Below are 18,074 nucleotides of genomic sequence, written 5' to 3'. Positions count from 1 at the left end.
GCTTACAATCGATGGTGGTTCCCAAAGGCGATGACTTGTGAACTAAGTTTGGAGGAAGAGTGGTTTGGTAGATGTGGTACAATGGAGTTGCTAACAGGAAGAAGGTATGGTGTGGGGAGAGGTGTCACTGAAAGTAGAAGATCAAAAGAAGCCAAATGAAAACATTCTTGAATTGGATCAAAGAGATAAAAGAGTGGAAGCAGTGAGGCTCAGGACAGCATAGGGAACAACTAGACTCAGGCTGTCATAGATGGGAGGCTGTGATGAAGGAACACTGAGTGAGAGTGGTTTTGTTTTGTTTTTGAAACCAGGACTTTGGCTGAGTGCAGTGGTTCACACCTGTAATCCCAGCACTTTGGGAGGCCAGGGCGGGCAGGTTGCTTGAGCTCAGGAGTTCAGGACCAACCTGGGCAACATGGTGAAACCCCGTCTCTACAAAAAATACAAAAAGTAGCCAGGTGTAGTGGCGGGCACCTGTAATCCCAGCTACTTGGGAGGCTGAAGTGGGAAGATCACTTGAGGCTGCCAGTGAGGTGTGGTCGTGCCACTGTACTTCAGCCTGGGCAAAAGAAACCAGGACTTTGAGAATGTGGAAAATATTCTGTTTCATAACAGATCTGCCAGGCCCATATTAGGATAGCGTCCGTGATCTTAGCAGTCGTTTGGCAAATCTCAGATTATTTATAAGCAGGTAGTTTGGGGTATTCAGGGAGCAGGTGTCAAGATAGTTGAGCCTGGCCTAGGGTCCTTTCCTTTCCATTCCACGTAACTGGAAAATATCCTGCTGCTGTCTGTGTGTGGACAGAACTCTTGGCTTTTAGGACACCACACATTACAGATAAACATAACTGAAACTGAATGACACTGGACTGATTGGAAATGTCTAAAACTTAAGCCAGAGGGAGACAGATGAACCGATGGAGTTAGAGCAAGATTAGCCTACGCAGGGCTCTTTGTGTTATATGGATAAGGATTCTCAAACAGTTGTTAATAAGACAACACATTTGTAGAAACAGTTATAAAAAATTCTATACACAAACTGGAAGATATTAGTGTAAACATTTATTGCCAGGCATGGTGGCTCATGCCTGTAATCCCAGCACTTTGGGAGGCAGAGACAGGCAGATCACTTGAGGTCAGGAGTTCGAGGCCAGCCTGGCCAACATGATGAAACCCCGTCTCTACTAAAATGCAAAAATTAACCGGACATGGTGGTGGGCCTATTATCCCAGCTACTTGGGAGGCTGAGATGGGAGAATCGCTTGAACCCAGGAGGTGGAGGTTGCAGTGAGCCGAGAGTGCACCACTGTACTGCAGCCTGGGCGACAGAGCAAGACTCCCTCTCAAAAAAAAAATTTATTAGTTATCTTAAGTTTAAATAAAAAAAGCTTGATTTATAAGTCTTATAAGTTCTCTCCCATTTTATGTCCTTCGTTTTATGCCTAGATTGGATTTGTAAGTGAACTTGTTTGCATATTGAGTATATTCTTGGTGAAAGAAGCAGAGAATTAATGCAATTCTGTGGCCTCTTCTTCCTGATGACATCCTTCCTTCCCCAGATGGCCAAAAAGGCTTTGAAATCTGAGTCCGCTGCCTCAAGTACAGGGAAGGAAGATAAACAGCCAGCACCAGGGCCTGTGGAAAAGCCACCCAGAGAACCCACAAGGTAAGAAGATGCTCTCTTGTGATCCTGGGTAAAACACTGGGGTGGTCGCTGGAAGCAGTCTCCTCCTTAGAGCAGGATCAGTTCCTCTCGGCGATCTGACCTGCTAACGTGTTACGAGGTTACTCATACAGGGCACTGTGGGAGACAGCACACCCTGGGAAGATGAGGAGACAGGACACCTGGGGTCCCTGACAACTTCCTCATTGGCCGTTCCTCAAAGGCTCTTTCACCATTTCTCTCTCCTTGCCTCGCCCATATTGACTCAGTACTTCCTTGTGGACTCCTAATCTCTTCATACATTCGGGAAGCACTGTTCAGATCTGTGAGTCGAATCCCAAAACCAGTTCCTAAAGCAGGGCTTACAAGCTTAGATGCCCTTTCAGGGCCCAGTAGGAAACCTAAAGGAACAAAGTAGACCTAGGCTGAGAGTGTGGGGCCAGGAACCAGGGGATTTGCTTTTCCGCTTCTTGTGGTGGTGGTTCTGTGGGAGTATCCAAGAATGCTCAGGCTTAAGGTGCTCAGATTTTTATATGAGATGTCCAGGGTTTTCCGTGAGATTTCCCAGTTTTTGGATGTTGACAGTTGATCCACTTAAAAAAATTTTTTTTCATGTGGGTTAGACTGCAAGACAGACTGCCAGCTGGATTTGGCCTGCAGGCTGCCAGTTTGCCCCCCTCCTAGCAGTTTTTCCCTAAAGCATACTAACTGTTCCAAGTGATAGATGAACTTTGTTTTTAAAAGGCAATTTCTCATTGTTCCAAGACTGTGTGGCATGTCTTTTACTCTGAGAATTCTCAAGATCCTGTTCATAAGTGTGTTGTAGGCCAGGTGCGGTAGATCACGCCTGTAATCCCAGCACTTTGGGAGGCCGAGGTGGGCAGATCGCTTGAGCCCAGGAGTTCTAGGATACAGCGAGCTGTGTTCGTGCCACTGTATCCTATCTCTCTGTCCTATCTACTGTCTAGGACAGACCCAGACTCTATTTCTAAAAATGAGAAGTAAAATAAAGGTTCTCTAACTTGGAGTTTTAAATTCGTAATACAACTTACATATTACATTTAAAGCCTCCTCAACTGGAGGAGTCCTGTATCTAATTTGAAGCTTCAAACGTCAAAAAAGTTGTGGCCATTTGGATGAACATCAGCAGTGGTGGAAACGATCTTTGTGCCTGTGCTTTATTTGCAGGCAGCTACGGAATCCTCCAGTCACCATTGGAATGATGACTCTGAAAGCAGCTTTCAAGACTCTGTCTGGTGCACAGGATTCTGAGGCAGCCTTTGCAAAACTGGACCAGAAGGATCTGGTTCTTCCTACTCAAGCTTCCCCAGCATCACCAGCCCTCAAAAACAAGAGACCCAGAAAAGATGATAATGAAAGTTCAGCCCCAGCTGAGGGTGAGGGTGGCTCGGAACTGCAGCCCAAGAGCAAGCGCATGACAATAAGCAGATTGGTCTTGGAGGAGGACAGCCAGAGTACTGAGCCCAGCACAGGCCTCAACTCCTCCCAGGAGGCCGCTCCAGCGCCACCATCCAAGCCCACCGTTCTCAACCAACCCCTCCCTGGAGAGAAGACTCCCAAGTATGAAGACCTTCTTTGTAGAAATTTTGGGGCTGGTTGGTGGTCCTGGTTGGGCCTGGTATTACTTCCGTGAATGAAGTAACTTTCAGCTAAGTTACCACCAAGGCTTGCTCAGACTGCTAGAATGTGACGCAGGAGCGGGCAGTGACGACGTAGCCATCCCTGCCGGTTCTGAAGCCCCACATGTGGGCTTCCAAGCCTTGCACTAGGGCATGAGTGGGGATGGAAAGGTTTCAGAGCCTCCTACTCATCGCCGCTTTCATTTTTAGCAAACATCTGAGTGTCTTGACTTCTAAACATTAGTCTTGTGTGTTAAAAGAAATTTCTTTGCATTGGGCCACATTATACTTTGACCCTTAAAAAGAGACTGATGAATATGTATAATTTTGCACCCTTCTGAGCATTTGAGACTTGGCAAGTTCAGTAAATACTTACTAATCTCCCATATCCTGCTAGGTACTGTGGGGCAGTGGCTAGAATACTTTAATTTTGCTCCCCATGGTGATTCTCATCCTGGCTTTGAGTTTTGCTTCCCTTTGTGTCCTGTGGCGGATCCTGCCTCCAGGCAGACTGGCCTGCTTGCTCTCTGGAACACGTTACTTGTTTCTACCACTGTACTTTTGCTTCCTCTCATTCCCCACAGTGAACCGTCATCCCTCCATCATTGCTTGTCCAAATGCCATTTGTCCTTGAAAGGGAAGAAAAGCCGTTGTTGATGAAGTGCTTTCTGGGGGCAGAGCACTTTCATGTACCATCTTACTGAGTCGCTACAGTCCTCACTCTGTGATGTGATATATTAGCACCGTTACACAGAGGAGAAAGGCTCAGAAAAGTTCTTAGCTCACCTGAGGTCACACAGCTAAAAGTGGCAAAGATGGGCTTTGGGAGTTTTAATCCAAGTCAGTCTTGACAGAAAAGCCCATGGCCTGTATACCAACAAGTTGCCTCTCTTAAAATTCTCCTTCCTCAGGCTGGGTGTGGTGGCTCACGGCTGTAATCCCAGCACTTTGGGAGGCTGAGGCAGGCAGATCACCTGAGGTCAGGAGTTCGAGACCAGCCTGGCCAACATGGTGAAACTCCATCTCTAGTAAAAATACAAAAATTAGCCAGGTGTGGTGGTGGGCACCTGTAGTCCCAGCTACTTGGGAGGCTGAGGCAGGAGGATTACTGGAACCCGGGAGGCAGAGGCTGCACAGTCAGTCTAGATTGCACCACTGCACTCCAGGCTGGGCAACAGAGTGTGACTCCATCTCAAAAAAAAAAAAAGGAAAACAACAAAAACAACTTCTCCGTCCTCCATAGACTCCTCCCTGGTCAGCGCTTCCCTGCTGTAAGTGATCTACCTCATGGATTTCCCAAGGCCACCTCTGCCACTGCTCTATGTTGTATTATTTGGGGACCTGTGCTCTGGCATGCATTGTTCTCGGTGCCCCAAAAGGCTGTGGCATCTGATAAGTGATTTATCCTCAGGTACAGATTTGCACTATGTCACCACTACTAGTATTTGGAAGTGAGTCACCGACTGGCAAATGGGCATAGCTGCTGGGCAGCAGATGCAGCTCCACGCACGTTATTCTCATTTGATACAGGATGTCATTGGCTTCTCACAGCAATCTTGTGCAGTATAGGTATTGCTCCCGGGAACAGATGAGGAAACGGGAGAGTGCGGGATTACAGTAATTTTGTAAATGGGAGGATTCGTGAAGGTTTGAGACATACATCCTATCTCATATGTCAAGGATATGAAGTCTAATGAGTCCCCTAAAGCAGCAGGGGTTGGCAAGCTGTGGCCCTGGGGCCAAATCTGCCTGCTGCCTGTTTTTGTAAATAAAGTTTTATTGGAACACGGTCACACCCATCATCAATGTATTATCTAGGGCTGCTTTCTGGTCAGTGGTAGTTTGTTGTGTAATCACAGCAGAGACAGTAAGGCTTGCAAAGTGAAAATACTATCTGGCCCTTTACAGAAAAAAAGAGTCAGTGTCCCTGCTCTAAAGAAGTATGTGTGAGGTGCCCTGGCTGCTTATGGGAAGAAAAGCTGAGCCTACTCAGCAAGGTTTTAGGTGGCTCAGATCTTTTAGAGGAAAACAAACATTGAGCTGGCCTGGGAAGAATGAGCAGAGGGTCATCGAGCATGTTGGGGGCTGGGAACTCCTTACATACAGGCATGAGAAAGCCTGGTGTGCCCCTCAGAGTGTCATGGAGCCTATGGTAGGAGAATACGGTGCACAGGAAAGAGTGAAGGGAGGAGAGTCTGCATGCTGGATGGGCCAGGCCTGGGATTTCTTTTGTCTGGTATGTCAGACAGGCTCTCAAGCTGGGCTTCATGATACAATGACCTGTGGAATGCTAAAAAAAATACATATTTCCAGGCTTCTGGCTACTGAATTAGAAGAGACAGGAGAATATTCTTTAATCTGCTTTTTAAACTATGCCCCAGATAATTCTAATACAATAAATTGGAAGGTCTGATGAGACCCCACTCAGGGAAAGGAGGGAAGGAGGGAGACTGGAGACTGCTGCCAGGGAGCAGGGAGGGGCAGTGGGATCAGGAGGGAAGGCAGGGTTGGCGGTGTCACCTGGAGGACAGGGCCACCATGCCCCTATCTTGTATCTCCCACAGCACCTTGCACATAGCACGTGCTTACTAGGTACTTATTCACCAAATAAAATAAGGATTCTTTGTTCTTGCATTTTAAGGAGTGAACCCAAAACATCTGTAAAAAGCCAGCAGAGGGTAATATTTTTAGGCGTTTTGGGCCACATGAGTTGTCTGTCTGCTCCATATTATTTTCTTGTTTTTTCTTTTTCTTTTTTTCTTGAGACAGGGGCTCGCTCTGTCACCCAGGCTGGAGTGCAGTGGCACAATCTCGGCTCACTGCAACCTCTGCCTCCCAGGTTCAAGTGATTCTCCTGCCTCATCCACCATCCCCACCCCTATCCCAGTAACTGGGACCACAGGTGCGTGCCACCGCACCCAGCTAATTTTTGTATATTTTGTACAGATGGGGTTTGACCATGTAAACTAGGCTGATCTCGAACTCCTGGACTTAAGCGATCCACCTGCCTGGGCCTCTCAAACTGCTGGGATTACAGACGTGAGCCACTGCCCCGACTGTCTTTTTTTTGTTTTTTGGTAACAACCCTTAAAAAATGGGCTAGCCATTCTTAGCCCAAGCTTCATGGTACACAAGCCAGCAGCCACAGACTGTAGCTTGCCAACCCACGCTAGACCATTGCTCTTCACGTTCAAACTGCCAGTCAGGAGCACAAGGACGAGGAAGTGGCCTGACTTGGCCAGGACCACTCAGCCCGTGACAGTTAGGAGGAGCAGCCAGATCTCAGGCCTGTCCACATGGGAAGTCAGGAAAGGCAGTGAACACATCACCTGAAAGTCAGAGGTCTTGCAAAATCACCACCAAAGCATATATTTGTACAGGTAATAGTGCTGAGAGTTCAACAGAGGACAGGGAGAAGGTGACCTGTGAAGACTGCAGGGAGGAAGGACAGCCACTCAGGAAACATGACGGACCAGCCGGGGACTGAGGTTCCAACTGGTTTTATTCCAGCACTGGGATAAGCAGATAGAAAACAAACAATAACCCCATCTGATTTTTATTTATAAATAGTCATTAACACAAGAATATCCTGAGAAGGAAACACCTCCTATAAAATGTTTTCACTTTGTCTCAAGCAAATTATTCTCAAGTAACATTTGGGGATAAGATTCAATGTAAAAATGAGAAAGGTCTACCATTTGTCTCAGCCACTTGGCAATTTCATAGAAAACTTATGGAACTCCAGGAATTTTTTTCAAGCCTATGTACTTACTCATCAATTTGCTTTTATTACTCATTTGCAGAATACCCAAACGGCATTAAAAATAAGTTTGTTCTTCATGGCGGGCGAAGGATACAGAAATTTGTCTCTACTCTTGGTTAACTTTTGCGGGTCATTTGATTTATATAAATTCCTCGAGACTTTGAATTCAGACACTTTCCATGTTTGTAAAAGATGTTATAATTCTGAGGTCAGATTTGTGCTTTGCTCTGTTCCCAGGGCAGTTATTAATCAGGTAAATGCAAAGTTGATTAGAAGAAATGGACTATAATTTACATTGAATAATTTGGGTTTGGAGTTATTTTCAGCTTTTGTACTTTTTTTTTAGCCACACCCAAGCACTTAAATGTTTCATGTTCACAGGGAGGATTCTTACTTGCTTTTTACTCTAATCTTTGATGGTATAATTCCCTTGTGGCTCTCTGACAATCCCAATGTTAGTTCAGCTAACATGTCTCCAGCTCACATTGGGATCTGCGTTACTGTGCTGGGTGTGCTATGTGTTTGGGATGGACAAAGGAAGATGTGGCCCCCACCTTCAAGATGGTCCTGGTTAGGGGCACACTGCAAAGTGACAGTTGGTATGGTAGAAACGGCGCTGCAGGCCAGAGGGGAAAGGCTTTCTGTGTGTGTTGGGGTTGGTAGTTAGAGAAGGCTTCATTGAGAACCATGGCTTGAAAGATGGATGGGATGTCACTTAGCAGGGAATGGACTCCCAAGCAGAGGGACTATGGAGAGGCAGGAAAATACAGAGCTTATGGGAGGAAGAAAGAGCAGAACAGTGTGACTGTGCTGTTTGCACAGGTGTGGGCATCATGGGGTGGTTGGTTAGAAACTGATAGGCCAGACTGGATGGTCTGGACTCCCCCATACAGGCATATAGACGCCATTGTTCAGGCAGAGAGAAGCCATTAGGGAATAGAGGAGGCATGTGGTAATTTTAGGATGATTGTCCTAAAATCATCTTTGGCTTTGGAAGGGGAAGAGGCTAGCGACAGAGACTCCAGTTAAGAGGCTAGTGGAATACTGATGAAAGGCACTGTGAGCCTGAACAAGGGGGAGTGGAAACGGAAAAATCAGTCCAGATATAGGAAGAAGGCATGTCCAAGGAAGAGAGGGAGGTTTGCAGGTTCCAAATCAGAAAATACTGAGACCTTTAATAGAATCAAAACCAAACAAGCCAAAAACTAGGAAAATGAACAGATTTGTAGAGGGTTAGTGATATATTTGATGAATCAGTGCTGAATTTGAGGGGTGTCCGACAGCCTGGGGGGTGTTATGCGGAGATGCCTGGCCAGCCGGGAGAAAGGACAGTGGCTTTGGGAGGTGCATGCAGGCAAACCTCGATTGTGGTCACAACGGGACAGGAAGGAATACAGGGCCAAGAGTGAGCCAAGGCCAGAATCTGGGACAGTCCAGGATGAATTTGTTTCACACCTTGTGCTCTCCTTGATCTCCCTTCAGAGTACCCAAAGGCAAGTGGAACAACTCTAATGGGGTTGAAGAAAAAGAGACTTGGGTGGAAGAGGATGAACTGTTTCAAGTTCAGGGTAAGCAGGAAATTCTCCTTGGCCTCTTCTTGATGCTTGCTGAAGTACAGATGCATGTTACTGTCATGTTAATATTCCAGAAGCTGCTTGTCTCCAAACTAGAAAAAGTTCAGTAAGTTCCCAACCTCATTTTAATTCATGAAGAATCCGTTTTGTTTTGTTTTTTCCTTTTTCAGACAGGGTCTTGCTCTGTCATCCAGGCTGGAGTGCAGTGGTGTAAACATGGCTCACTGAGCTTCAACTTCCTGGGCTCAAGTGATCCTCCTGCCTCAGCCTCCCAAGTAGTTGGGACTACAGGTGTGCACCACCACACCTGGCTGTTTTTTTCACTTTTTGTAGAGATGGGGTCTCACTTTGTTGCTCAGGCTGGTCTCAAACTCTTGGGCTCAAGCAGTCCTCCCACCTCAGCCTCCCAAAGTGCTGGGTTTACAGATGTGAGTCCCTGTGCCCTGGTCAAGGAGTCAGTCTCATGTCCTCTCCCATTAAATAGTGGAGACAGTCAGAGTAACACCTTATGTTTAAAGAAAGTTCTTGGTTTTGTTTTAATAATGCCTATGATATTTAATTATAGTTGATGGTCTTCCTAAAATACTTCAATTAGATGTGGTAGTAGGGGGTCATTCTTTGCATTTCTTGTTTAAGAAAAAAAAATAACAGTTTATATAAATCCTTTTTTTTGTTTGTTTGTTTTTTGAGACAGGGTCTCACTCTGTCATCCAAGCTGGAATGCAGTGGTGTGATCTTGGCTCACTGTAGCCTTGACATCCTGGGCTAAAGCAATTCTCCCACCATAGCTTCCGGAGTAGCAGGGACTACAGGCCCTTGGCACCACGCCCACCACATGTTTTTTTGTATTTTTAGTAGAGACAGGGTTTCACCATGTTGGCCAGTATGATCTTGAACTCCTGGGCTCAAGTAATATGTCCACCTCAGCCTCCCAAAGTGCTGGGACTATACCTGTGAGCCACCATGCCGTGCCAAATTTTTTTTCTTTTTCTTTTTCTTTTTTTTTTGTTTTGAGATGGAGTCTCACTGTGTTGCCCAGGCTGGAGTGCAGGTTGCTCATTGCAACCTCCGCTTTCTAGGTTCAAGCGATTTTCCTGCCTCAGCCTCCCGAGTAGCTGGGATTGCAGGTGTGTCTCACCACACCCGGCTAATTTTTGTATTTTTAGTAATCGGATTTTTACCATGTTGGGCAGGATGCTCTCAAACTCCTGACCTCGAGTGATCTGCTTGCCTCAGCCTCCCAAAGTGCTAGGACTATAGGCATAAACCACTGTGCCCAGCCCAATTTTTTTTTTCTATGATAAGAAACTTTTCTGGCTAGGCATGGTGGCTCACGCATATAATCCCCAGCACTTGGAGAGACTGAGGTGGGAGGATTGCTTGAACCTAAGAATTAGAGACCAGTCTGGGCAATATAATGAGACCCCCTAGCAACAAAAATAAAAACAAAAATTAGCCAAGCATGGTGTCACACACCTGTAGTTCCAGCTGCTTGAGAGACTGAGCCCTAGAGGTTGAGGCTGCAGTGGGCAGTGATCATACCATTGCACTCCAGACTGGGAACCGAGTGAGACCTTGTCCCAAAAAAGAAAGAGACAGAGAGAGAGAGAGAAACTTCATAATTAATAACTTCGTAGCCTTTGTGTTAGAATCTCTTCCCACCACATTTTGTGTTCTAATGGAAATAATCTAAGTGCTAAACCTTGATTTAGGGGGTTATGAAGACTTTTGTAACATAGCAACAATAATCCTTTGCCAGTCCCAGAGGTTTTGTCCTTGAAAATTACCTTCATTGGCAAAAATGTAGTTGGTAAGATAAGATCATGTGGAAAGTGGGGGAAGGAACAGAAAAACAAGAAAAAATGACATTAAATATTTAAAAACAACAGGATATAAAAGTTCTAGAAGCCAGGCACAGTGGCTCACACCTGTAATCCCAGCACTTTGGGAGGCTGAGGTAGGCAAATTACTTGAGGTCAGGAGTTCGAGCCTAGCCTGACCAACATGGAGAAACCTCGTCTCTACTAAAAATGCCAAATTAGCCGGGCACGGTGATGCACACCTGTAATACCAACTACTCGGGAGGCTGAGGCAGGAGAATCACTTGAACCCGGTAGGTGGACATGGCAGTGAGCTGAGATCCCACCATTGCACTCCAGCCTGGTAGACAAGAGCGAGACTCTGTCTCAAAAAAAAAAGTTCTAGAAAACAGCAATTTCTAATGCAGTCCAGATTTGTTAGCTTTAGAAACCTGCTTTCACTGTAGTATGAAGTAGTTCATAATAAAAGTAATCTGTTCCTGGCCAGGTGCAGTGGCTCACGCCTGTAATCCCAGCACTTTGAGAGGCTGAGGAGGGTGGATCACCTGAGGTCAGGAGTTTGAGATCAGCCTGACCAACATGGTGAAACCCCATCTCTACTAAAAAAAAATACAAAAATCAGCCGGGTGTGGTGGTGCATACCTGTAATCCCAGCTACTCTGGAGGCTAAGGCAGGAGAATCGCTTGAACCTGGGAGGTGGAGATTGCAGTGAGCCGAGATTGTACCATTGCACTCCGGCCTGAGTGACAAGAGCGAAACTCTGTCTCAAAAAAAATAAATAAATAAAGATAAAAAATTAAAAGTAATGTGTTCACGTCAGTGTCCCTTTTCCAGAGCATCTTCCATTGTTTAGGAGATACTGCTTAGGACATTGGCATCTGCTGAGGCAGACATTCTAGCAGGTTTCGTGTTTATGTAATGTTGCTTTTTCTTTTTCTTTTTTTTTCTTTTTTTGAGACGGAGTCTTGCTCTGTTGCCCAGACTGGAGTGCAGTGACGTGATCTCAGCTCACTGCAACCTCCGCCTCCCAGGTTCAGGTGATTCTCCTGCCTTAGCCTCCCCAGTAGCTGGGATTACAGGCACATACCACCATGCCCAGCTAAGTTTTGTGTTTTTAGTAGAGACAGGGTTTCACCATGTTGCCCAGGATGGTCTCTATCTCCTGACCTCATGATCTACCTGCCTCGGCCTCCCAAAGTGCTGGGATTACAGATGTGATTCACTGCGCCTGGCCCTTACAACTTTTTAATTTCTTCCCATTGGCTTGAAATGGCATGTCTTTTATACTTGTATACCATCTCCCATAGCCCTCTGGTCTTTTCTTTATTTATATATTTTATTTTTATTTTTATTTTTTGAGACAGAGTCTCCCTCTGTCACCCAGACTGGAGTACAGTGGTGCGATCTCGGCTCACTGCAGCCTCACCTCCTGGGTTCCAGTGATTCTCTTGTCTCAGCCTCCCAGGTAGCTGGGACTGCAGGTGTAATCTCAGCTCACTGCAACCTCTGCCTCCCAGGTTCAAGCGATTCTCCTGCCTCAGCCTCCCCAGTCCTGGGATTATAGGCATGTGCCACCACGCCCAGCTAATTTTTATATTTTTAGTTGAGACGGGGTTTCACCAAGTTGGCCAGGGTGGTCTTGAACTCCTGACCTCAAGTGATCCACCCGCCTCGGCCTCCCAAAGTGCTGGGATTATAGGTGGGAACCACCTCCCGGACCCAAATTGTACTTCTATAAAATGAACAAGGACTTGAAAATTCCAGGCTGGGCGTGGTGGCTCATGCCTGTAATCCCAGCACTTTGGGAGGCTGAGGCGGGTGGATTCCTTGAACTCAGGGGTTGGAGACCAGCCTGGGCAAGATGGCAAAACGATGTCTCTACAAAAAATACAAACAAAAAAATGTTAGACCAGGAGCAGTGGCTCACGCCTGTAATCCTGGCACTTTTGGAGGCTGAGGCAGGCGGATCACAAAGTCAGGAGTTTGAGACCAGCATGGCCAATATGGCGAAACCCTGTTTCTACTAAAAATCCAAAAAATAGCCAGGCCTGGTGGCGGGCACCTGTAGTCCCAGCCACGCAGGAGGCTGAGGCAGGATAATTTCTTGAACTCGGGAGGCGGAGGATGCAGCGAGCTGAGATTGCACCGTTGCACTCCAGCCTGGGAAAAAAAAAAAAAAAAAAATGGGAATGATAGTAAGAGGAAGATTAAAAAATGAAAAAAAAAATTTTAGTACAAAACAGCAAAACTATATAATTTCTTTTTTTTTTTGTTTTTGAGACAGTCTCGCTCTGTCACCCAGGCTGGAGTGCAATGGCGCGATCTTGCCTCACCACAACCTGCACCTCCTGGGTTCAAGCGATTCTCCTGCCTCAGCCTCCCAAGAAGCTGGGACTATAGGCCTGTGCCACCATGCCCAGCTAATTTTTGTATTTTTAGTAGAGAAGAGGTTTTGCCATGTTGGCCAGACTGGTCCCAAACTCCTGACCTCAAATGATCTGCCCGCCTTGGCCTCCCAAAGTGCTGGAATTACACGCATGAGCCACCGCACCCAGCCAAAACCATGTGATTTCAAAGCAATGGTTAGCAAGGGGTTATAATGCAGAAATTATATATACAAACACACCCATAGTCATGTGCCACATAACGAAGTTTTGGTTAACGATGGACTGCATATATGGTGACAGTGGTCCCATTAGGTTGTATGTAATAGAGCTCAAAAATTCATATCACTTAGTGACATTGTAGATGTCATAGGCATTGTAACATTGTAGTATAATGCATTACCTTGTCTATGTTTAGATATGTTTAGATACACAATATTTACCATTGTTTCACAGTTGCATGTCACATGCTGTACAGGTTTGTAGGGTAGGAACAGTAGGCTACACCATATATCCTAGGCATATTCCTTTTTTGCAGAGGTTGGCTAAGGTAATAGTAATCGGTAAGATTAAGGGGATTAGGACTGTTATAGCAGTGGAAGAATACATGTTTATTACTTTTATTTGAAGTTGCACCAATGTTTTTGGTTCCTAAGTCCAGTGGATGACTCCAATCCTTTAAAAGTTGAGAAAGCCATGTTGTTAGACATGGGGGCATGAGTTAGGGTAGGTAAGAAGTTGCAGGCTAGAGCCTAGGCTTTACCATCTAGGTTTGTATAAGTCACAGAAGGATGAAATCACCTAATGATTCATTTCTCAGAACATATCCCCATTGTTAAGCAACATACAACTGTATATACATACACACACTAATACCTATATGTATATGTAGGGTTTTAAATATGATGTTCCCTCAGTAATTTTAGAAAACGATGTTGGGACCAGGCGCGGTGGCTCACATCTGTAATCCCAGCACTTTGGGAGGCCGAGGCGGGCGGATCAGGAGGTCAGGAGATTGACACCATCCTGGCTAACACGGTGAAACCCCATCTCTACTAAAAATACAAAAACTTAGCCAGGCGTGGTAGCGGGTGCCCGTAGTCCCAGCTACTTGGGAGGCTGAGTCAGGAGAATGACATGAACCTGGGAGGCAGAGCTTGCAGTGAGCCAAGATCGTGCCACTGCACTCCAGCCTGGGAGACAGAGCGAGACTCCGTCTCAAAAAAAACAAAAAAACAAAAAAAAAGAAAACAATGTTGGTTTTACTGAAGAGCTTGAAACCCATCACTAGCCAGCATTTATAGATGCCTGTTTGTAAAGCACTTGCATTGTACAGGTTCTCATAAGCTAAAGTGCCTGGTGTTTGCAAACAAAGGAGAAAAAGTAAATTATCCTTTAGTGATATCCTTTCTCTTCTCAATGCTTGTGAAATTTGAAAGTTTTCCCTTTGGGGACATTCTGTGTCTTTTTCTTGTGGTTTGTGCAGAGAAAGGTGAACTCTGAAATGAGTCTACTTTTAATGTTTTCCAGCAGCACCAGATGAAGACAGTACAACCAATATAACAAAAAAGCAGGTAATTTAAAATTCTCTTTTCTGATACTGGTTATGTGGGTAGAGCAGAGGTAAAATAAGCCCCATGTCTCATAGGCATAGACTGCTTATGTACCCAGTAAAAACCTTTTTTTGAGATTTTTCAGATAATCGAAACTAAGTTAAAGTAATAGTTATCTTCTGAAAGAAAAGCTTAGGAGGACAGAGGACACATTTTCCGGATCATGAATGATGTAGATATGTTTGCATTTTGGAATGCAGAAATGATTGTTGCTTGAGGATCAAATGGCAGGACATCGAGAGTCCTCAATGTCCAGATCCACAGTGCTCATATCCTGTCCATTCCATGTTTTAAAAACATAAGCTGTGCTTTCAGGTTCGGATGATTCTCCTGGGATTCTTGAGTTTACCTTATCACTACACTGGAGAAAATGTAAGTAAGTGGAGAGGAAAGGTGATGATAAATCTTTTGGTTTTCTTTTGCAGAAGTGGACTGTAGAAGAAAGCGAGTGGGTCAAGGCTGGAGTGCAGAAATATGGGGAAGGAAACTGGGCTGCCATTTCTAAAAATTACCCATTTGTTAACCGAACAGCTGTGATGATTAAGGATCGCTGGCGGACCATGAAAAGACTTGGCATGAACTGAAACAGGCTTTCATTTCCACAGAATTCACAGGAGCATGGTTCCTAATAATAGCCCCTGATAGTCTGCTGTTTCTTTCAGAAGCTGGGCTGGGATGAGAATTTTGGGCAACCTCCTTCGATGTGGGGGAGGTCCCAGTTCCACTTCATCACTGTTGGAGATCATGGAGCTAAGAAGCAGAGCCAAGTCCACCCATGTCCTTGGCAGAGATGACAGGCACAGAGCTTGTGCAGTGCCAGAATATCATTAGTGTTTCCCTTCTTTAGTGGTTTGCTTAAATTTAAATCCCTGGTAATCTGTAGAACCTTCTCCTAGGAAATGGTGAAGTCTGTTAGGAGCCACTTGTGACTCCATGACCTGTTAAAACCAGCAATGTGAGTATTATTTGGAGTAAATTTTTTCCACGTCAAGTTCTGGCCTTCTGATGGCAAATGCAAAGGAACTTAGTCTGTTATGAACCCAGGTTGATGAGAGACCAGTCCTTGTGGAATAAGATTCCCTTTAAAAACTCTTTAGCCAGTTGTGACATCAACCCTAGACCTGTCTGCCTTGGCATTTGCTCTCAACATCTGCTGGGCTATGTAGGCAGGTTTATCCTCCACGTCTTATGTGGTTGAACCAGTGTGTTTTTTGGTAAAATGGTGATTGTAGATAAGCTTAGTTCCCCCACCCCCTGCCCCCTGTCCCCTGCCTCTTTTCCCAATTCCCTTCCTTATGCTGGACTTTTAAAGCTTAAAAAAAAATCCTGATTGAATATAAATGCCTAATTTCATTCTTTATGAAATGGTTGCTTCCTTCTGATTCCCTAATTGTGCTGTGTTCGTGTCTTGCACTGGAATTCAACATTCCCTTCTCCTTTTGTACTGTGTTGTGCTTGCTGTCTCTCCCAGAAACCCTTAAAGACTGTCTTTTTAGCAAAAAATTTCAGTAAAGTGTTTTCTGTAATCTTTTTTTAAAAGATGAGAACTAATTATTGTCCATACTTGTAGCATTCTTCATTAAAGTCTTGCTTCTCTCAACTGTAAGTAGCTGTTTAATTGCAGCACAGCATGTATTCACAGAAGGAGGTAGCAAAATGTTGAACAAACCTTGCTGAACTATTTTGATCAAGAAGCTGATGTCAGACTGTGTTGAATGTTTTAATCCTTGGAAGCTATGTCAAACAGATGACGTGGAAGTTTCCTCTTAACCTGTCAGTTTCCTCATATATCATTTCTGGGGACAAAAGAATTCCCCCTTTCTCACTTCTGAGTGAGTGAAAGGCAAAGTTTAAAAAGAAATGCTAAAGTTTTAAAATTCATCCATTAGGCCAGGCATGGTGGCTAATGCCTGTAATCCCAGCACTCTGGGAGGCTGAGGCAGGAGGATCACTTGAGGTCAGAAGTTCGAGACCAGCCTGGCCAACACAGTGAAACCCTATCTGTACTAAAAATACAAAAATTAGCTGGGTGTGGTGGTGGGCTCCTGTAATCCCAGCTATTCAGGAGGCAGGAGAATCGCTTGAACTCAGGAGATGGAGTTTGCAATGAGCCAAGATCTTGCCACTGCACTCCAGCCTGGGCAACAGAGTGAGACTCTATCTCAAAACAAAACAAAACTGGCTGGGGACCATGGCTCACCCCTGTAATCCCAGCACTTTGGGAGGCCAAGAAGGGTAGGATCACCTGAGGTTGGAAGTTCAAGACCAGCCTGGCCAACATGGTGAAACCCTATCTCTACTAAAAATACAAAAACTTAGCCAGCCATGGTGGCGGGCACCTGTAATCCCAGCCTCTCTGGAGGCTGAGGCAGGAGAATTGCTTAAACCTGGGAGGTGGAGGTTGTGATGAGTCGAGATGACGCCATTGCACTCCAGCCTGAGCAAAAAGCGAAACTCCTCAAAAAAAAAAAAAAAAAAAAAAAAAAAAATTAAAGTTTAAAAATTTAAAAAATACAAAATTAGCCGGGAATGGTGGCAGGCGCCTGTAGCCCCAGCTACCCAGGAGGCTGAGGCAGGAGAATTGCTTGAACTCGGGAGGTGGAGGTTGCTGTGAGCCAAAATTGCACCACTGCACTCCAGCCTGGGCAATGGAGTGAGACTCCATCTCAAAAAAAGTTAAAAAAAAAAATTCATCCATTAGTTACAAGTGGGAATCTTTATACAGCTTTATTACCTATTAACTGCATTTTGGGGTTTAGTACCTGTTGTTGTTCTATCAACCAACCCCAACTGACACCACAGGGAGAAGTTGAGAACTTGAGTTCCTTTTGGGCCAGCTGCCTTCTGCCTGCCGCTGGTTTGGTCTCCCTCTGAACCGGATTAGAATCCAGAAGCTTTTCTCCCCTTAACTCTCATGTGATTCAGTGGCGCTCTCCAGGTAGAAGAGTGAAACTGATGCATTTAGGGAAACAAAAGATCCTAATCAGTGTTTCTTTTTTTTATTTTTATTTTTTGAAATGGAGTCTCACTCTGTCACCCAGGCTGGAGTGCAGTGGCACGATCTTGGCTCACTGCAAGCTCCACCTCCGGGGTTCACACCATTCTCCTGGCTCAGCATCCCAAGTAGCTGAGACTACAGGCGCCTACCACCACACCTGGCTAATTTTTTGTACTTTTCATGGAGACGGGTTTCACCGTGTTAGCCAGGATGGTGATCCTGACCTCGTGATCCGCCCGCCTTGGCCTCCCAGAGTGCTGGGATTACAGGTGTGAGCCACCGTGCCCGGCATCAGTGTTTCTTAAACTTGAGAATGCCTGTGTTCGTTAATATTTTTTCACATAATTCAGTGTTGTTTTTATTATAGTTACTGAAATGTGTACAAAGATAAAACTATGCTTATAGCTTCTGTAGAACTATGAAACTGACTATGAACTGATGATTGTTTCGCCAAAACCAAGTCACTGCTTATGACATGACCAGTGCTAGGACTGTGATGGTGGTGCGACTTGGGTGGGGGGTGCCTGTGCCACGTGTGCTGATAGAAGTTCCCAGACTCTTCTACCTGTCACTTGAGCGAGACTGCCACAGAGGCACTGTGCTCCCAGAGTGCTGTGA

At 45.3% G+C, this 18,074-nt stretch overlaps 1 protein-coding gene across 2 annotated transcripts in view; it reads left to right on the top strand.

Annotated features, from left to right (window-relative positions):
• TERF2 (telomeric repeat binding factor 2) overlaps positions 1-16,064 on the top strand; it is a 32,106-nt gene extending 16,042 nt beyond the window's left edge. Inside the window, exons 6-10 of one of the 2 annotated variants that reach the window (XM_023210292.3) lie at positions 1,560-1,666; positions 2,852-3,244; positions 8,549-8,634; positions 14,379-14,419; positions 14,884-16,064. In XM_023210292.3, the coding sequence (XP_023066060.1) occupies positions 1,560-1,666; positions 2,852-3,244; positions 8,549-8,634; positions 14,379-14,419; positions 14,884-15,042 (786 nt within the window). In that variant the 3' untranslated portion in view covers positions 15,043-16,064. Of the gene's footprint in view, positions 1-1,559; positions 1,667-2,851; positions 3,245-8,548; positions 8,635-14,375; positions 14,420-14,883 lie in introns of both variants that reach the window. The other variant, XM_023210291.1, reaches the window with a different exon arrangement.
• Positions 16,065-18,074: the final 2,010 nt, after the last annotated feature.

The sequence above is a fragment of the Piliocolobus tephrosceles genome, chromosome 17 (genome assembly GCF_002776525.5).
Source record: "Piliocolobus tephrosceles isolate RC106 chromosome 17, ASM277652v3, whole genome shotgun sequence".
Classification (NCBI taxonomy): Eukaryota; Metazoa; Chordata; class Mammalia; order Primates; family Cercopithecidae; genus Piliocolobus; species Piliocolobus tephrosceles.
The sequence above is the reverse complement of the archived record's forward strand: the minus strand, read 5'-3'. Positions and strand labels throughout refer to the sequence as shown.